This window comes from Euprymna scolopes, chromosome 12 (genome assembly GCF_053919585.1).
Source record: "Euprymna scolopes isolate OS-2025 chromosome 12, ASM5391958v1, whole genome shotgun sequence".
NCBI lineage: Eukaryota > Metazoa > Mollusca > Cephalopoda > Sepiida > Sepiolidae > Euprymna > Euprymna scolopes.
The window spans coordinates 105,604,928-105,610,297 of record NC_136493.1 but is presented as its reverse complement, the minus strand read 5'-3'; the positions used below and the strand labels follow the sequence as shown (position 1 = coordinate 105,610,297).

The 5,370-nt window shown below is 31.3% G+C and overlaps 1 protein-coding gene across 1 annotated transcript; it reads right to left on the bottom strand.

Moving 5' to 3' along the window:
* Positions 1-1,738: 1,738 nt before the first annotated feature.
* Positions 1,739-2,257, bottom strand: LOC145291098 (protein FAM200C-like). Its single transcript, XM_080136614.1, has one exon. It carries the CDS (start codon positions 2,255-2,257, stop codon positions 1,739-1,741), a length of 519 nt encoding a protein of 172 aa, XP_079992740.1.
* Between the last annotated feature and the right edge of the window lie 3,113 nt (positions 2,258-5,370).

Sequence of the window (5,370 nt, the reverse complement as noted above, 5' to 3'; positions counted from 1 at the left end):
GTCATTTAACACCTATGTCACTTAATTTTTTTTTTTTCAATAGAATTGATATTTACTATGTTGCTCGATTTTTTTAAAAATTAGTTTACGTTTTCTTTGTCTTTGATATTTATGCATGTAATTTTTGTCACTGCGCAGCTTGCATCGCTTTTAATTTATTTCTCCAAGGTTCTTTCATCCCACTGAAAGCTTGCCAATTTTTGACGTATCCGGTCTTGGTTTTTTACTTATTAGCTTGTTGTCTTTTTCATGTTATTATATTTGCAGATAAATACATGAATTGTCCATTTTACGGTTTAATTTTCTTCAGTTTTGTCTGATTTCAATGCAAATTTTATGATTGTTACTCTCATTTCGGAAAGGTATTCATACTCGTTTTAGAAACACTTGTAACTCTAATCTAAAATAAAATGAACATATTTTTACTCCTCAAATAAAAATAGGATGCAATGTTTACAAGCAGTCAATTTTACAAACGCTTTATTAAATTTGCTCGGATTTAATTTTAAATTAATGAGAACGGTTTATCAATTCATTAGTGCTTGAAATTATAGCTTATCAACTTGGCTGCGCTTCATATGTTTTACTATAACTACTACTTAATAAAGGACGAACTTTATTTAGCTATTAAGTATATTACGCTAAACCGGTGGTTCCCAACCTATTTTGGGGCATGCCCCACCTAGGCATTTCTAAAATCCTGATGCCTCCCCTTTGTGATATTTAATTTTTGTTATTAAAACTCCCTCTGTCATTCAGTGAAGTAAGGTTAAAATATCATTAACTTGTATCTAAACAAGGTCCCAAAGAACATGGCATCAATGAAAGAGAAAAATTTTAAAACGAAAGGGCATTTAAATAAATAAAGTTTTAAATTTAAAACAGATAATAGAGAACTGAGATGCGAAAATATCAAATTTTTTAAATGAAAAATTATTTTATAATACTTTTATCATTTTAATTCTTGAATAATAATAATAATAATAAAATTAAATTTAGCTTACAGGGAAATGTCTGTTAGTGAGACACTTGAGCATCATGTCTGCGATAGAGAGATTTCATGTCAGGCTCTAATTTAGTGAGTTTAAGTCTCAAGTCTCCTCGTCTAGTGATATCTAGTCGATTTCTTTTCTTCAGTAATAAATCATTGAAAGCACTAAAGCCACATTCAGCTAAATATGAAGGTGGGAAAAGTAACAACCATTTTCTTGCTAAGTTGGTTGAATGTGGGTATTTAGTTTCTGTCTATACACAAAGCCAGGACATCACTCCTTTTATATTGAATAAAGTTTTAACTGACTCATAATTTTGCATTTCCGAGAGTTCTTCTTGTTACTGCATCGAAATATCAGATATATCCACTAGCATTGGCTACATCACCCATGTTGGAAAATCAATTTGTTTTAAATCAGAAAATCGTTCTTTAAAATCAGTGGCCATTATTTTCAGATGATCCACAATGACAAGTACAGCAGCATCAGTCACCTAGCATTTTTTTAGCCAATGAAACTGGTCAAATATTTTGTTAGAAATGTTTTTTTGACATACCTCAATAAATGAAACGAAGCCAAATATTTTTGTCTTTGCACCCAAAAGAGTTTTATTCGATCCTTGAAGTTGTTTATTTAACAGATTCAGTTTTTCAAACATATCTGTTAAATAACTTACAAATGCTTTACCATCAACAGTTTGCAGGTGCTTCATTTCAGGCTTGGCACTTAAAAAGTCACTAAGAAGATTATATAGGTCCATGAATCTTTTTCAGGCAATTCCCCTTTGAGAGCCACCGCACCTCAGTGTGAAGTAAAAGCCTCACATAGGCTGCATCTTCATTTTCACAAAATTGCTTGAAGAGACGCTCACATTTTGCATTTGCTTTGATAGTATTGATACATTTCATAACTGAGCGTAGTACCTCATAAAGAACAGGAGTAATATTTATGGCCAGTAAGTTCTCTCTATGAATAACACAGTTCACAACAATCATTTCTGGATTCTCATCTTTCAACAATTTTAAGCAGACTTTTTTCGTGCCCATCATAACAGGAACACCATCTGCAGCACAAGATGTTATATTTTCTATTAGTACATTATTGATGTGTAAGTAATTGTTTAGCTTATCATATATATCAGCAGCGGAAGTGGTAGTTTCTAACGATTTGCAGAACACCATTTCTTCGGCAAATTCACCTTTATCAATATATCTTGCATATGCTAACAATATGGCCTCACTATCTCTCAGAGTCGCCTCATCCATTTGTATTGAGAAAGGTATGGATTTCAACTTTTGCACAATTTGAATTTCGTCTATTCTTCTATTAACAGTATTGTTACTGAGTGGCATGGCTTTAACAGCCTTGTCATCCTTTTCCAAGAAATGCTGATATTGATGGTTTTATAAAATCCTCTCCTATATTATGATTTTTTCCACATTTAGCAATGGGTAAAGATATCTCATAACTAGCCTCAAGAGTACGACTGACACTGTGTGTAGTAAACAGAAACTTTATTGTTGATCTTTTTTGCAAACTTCTCCTTTAAAGACTTTAAGTAATTTAAATCTGAATTTGCATATGCACTATGTTTCGTCTTTAAATGAAATGCAAGACGACCTGGTTTCATTGATTCGTTGGTCAAGAGACGGAGAGAGAGAGGATACTGTAGTAGTAGTAGTAGTAGTTAGTAGTAGTAGAAGAGGTAGTAGTAGTATATATATACTTATGTCGCATATATATCTTTGTATATATATATATATATATATATATATATATATATATATATATATATATATATATATATATATATATATATACATATATCGCACACACATACACGGCCGGACACTCCCCTTAATACAAAGGTTCACTATGAAACAATTCACTGTTGTTGTTGTTGTTGTTAATAATAATAATAATAATAATAATGATGATGATGATGATAATGATGATGATGATGATAATAATAATAATAATGATGATGATGATGATGAAACAATAACTCATTTTAAAATTGCCCCATAGTAGTTGGTATAGTAAGCCCAAGGGTGCACGTCCTGCCCATGCCCCACCAAAATATTGCCATGCCCCACCGGTCGGGCATGCGCTCCACGTTGGGAATGACTGCGGTAAACTAATTATATTAACCTGATCAAATGATTGTCGTTTTTTGACGTTCAACACCTATTAAAACGACATTATTTTTGCATCAACTTAATATTTTGAGATTCATTGTTTATACCTTAATTTCGAAATATCTCATTGTTTTTAAAAAACTATTTAACAAGAACGGAAACTCGACGTTGGCCGGGATTTAATGAGCGTCAATAAACGTCTCACACAGTACTTGCATAACCATTCACATTAGTAAAATTGCGCATTTTCACAGATCGATTAGTTGCCTGTCCAGTCGGGGCTCAATACATTTAATCTATATTGCCGTGTATAGAACTCTGCTGATTCTATGAAATTATTTTTTTATATATTCTTTTGTATAAATTCAAGTTTAAAATGCAAGAGTAAAGGTTTATAGTTCAATTTGCCTTAAACAGGTGCATCAATTTCGGGCGCACATCTGCATTATCAAATAACCTACTGTTTTTTTTTAATGAAAATACATTTTATATTTAGGAAGGAATAACACTTTATACTGCAAAAGTTCGTCAAATTATATTCTAAACAGAAGCAATTATATCGAACGCCCATGTGTCTTATCAAATAAGCTAGCGTACAGTTTATACGCTTGTGCAATGATAACATTTCACAAATGCACTTGTGCTGTTAGGGTTTATAAAGCGTTGACTTTGTTTATAATCGATCGTTTATGGTATGTAATTGAACTTTAGATTTATCATTAACGAATTTCCATACTTATAAGGTGTGTTCCTATACATATCATTTCAAATATCCTTCCCAGATACACAAAAATATTTTTGTGAAATTCTTTTAAAATTTTCAAAACTCGTTTTCGAGTCTATAGCATAGGAACTTATATAAATAGACATATATCAGGCAGAACTACAAACTTAAATATGTTTAAAAAATATTGGATTTAAGACGTTGATTACGTTTTATTTTGGTATACATAGTATTGATGCATTAGGCATTTTAGATATAATATACCAACCAGCTCATTCGCATAATATCTCAAAAGGTAAATTACTACTTGCATACGTTTGACTCAACTATAATGTCGCGATTTTAATGGGTCCTGTGTATATAAAATTATCCGTAGAACGTGTATCTCGAACGGTTTTGTTTAAAATACACGTTAACTATCCGTGTTTATTGATCCTGTGTACAATACACGTTAACTATCCGTGTTTAGTTATTCTGGTATGCATTAGATTTTAATTTATATATATCATATATAATATTTTGATTACAGAGATTCCCGTCTGGAGCAAAGTACTGTAGGTTTGAACAACAAATGTCACATACACATTTATTCTATCAGGACTATAAGTCACTATGTTATGTCACTTTCAAACGCCTTTTTAGAAAAAAATATTTGTTATAATAAAATCCTACATTTCATCCTAGGACAAGCATCATCACAATTGCAACCCTCTGTAGAGGAAGTAGTTTCTATTTTCTCTCTAAATAACAAGTCCTCTTACCGATTCATCACCGGCTTGATTTCGGTATTTTCAACAGATATTGGAGTTCACCCTTAATAACTGAATTGTATACTCATAGAAATACCATGGTGCTTCCATTTCCCAATTTAAAAAATTAAATTCCTAATTCTCACGTTCCGCCAAATCCCATTAGCTGAGAGTTGACAAATCTTCATTCCAGAATCTTAATTTTATTAAAAAAAAAAACGCTCCAACATTTTTTAATTATACCGTCACTCGCTGCAAGATTCAATCATTATGAATAAAAAAAAACAATACAAACAAAATAACCGACTGCAACACATCGGGACAGGTTCATAGGCCGATAATCCTTTTTTACATGAAATATAACGTAACCGTTTGTTGTTCTTATACAGTTACGCTACCGATCTATATATTTTATGTTTACACAGCTAGTACATGTTATAAAATATTGTTTTTAGACACCTCAAAACACGCTGCAAGAACATAATTTCATTGTTAATAAGCTAAATTAATCTTTGTTTTTATAGTACGATTGACTAAAATTATTTCTTTATACGCTAAAAAATTGTTCTTATATCATTACACTACCGTACTAAATATTTTGTGTGTAAATAGATCGAACATGGTATTATTAAATGCTGTTTTTCCACACATCGGCACCCACGTATTTCATCTTTTTTTAAAGACAAATAAATATTCTTTTTAAAGGGCGATTGAGTAAAATTAGTTTTCAATACGTTAAATAAAAATATAACGGATTAAGAGACTAA

Excerpts from the sequence above, each read along its gene's own strand:
- LOC145291098 (XM_080136614.1), bottom strand. The coding sequence starts at position 2,257 with ATGGATGAGGCGACTCTGAGAGATAGTGAGGCCATATTGTTAGCATAT.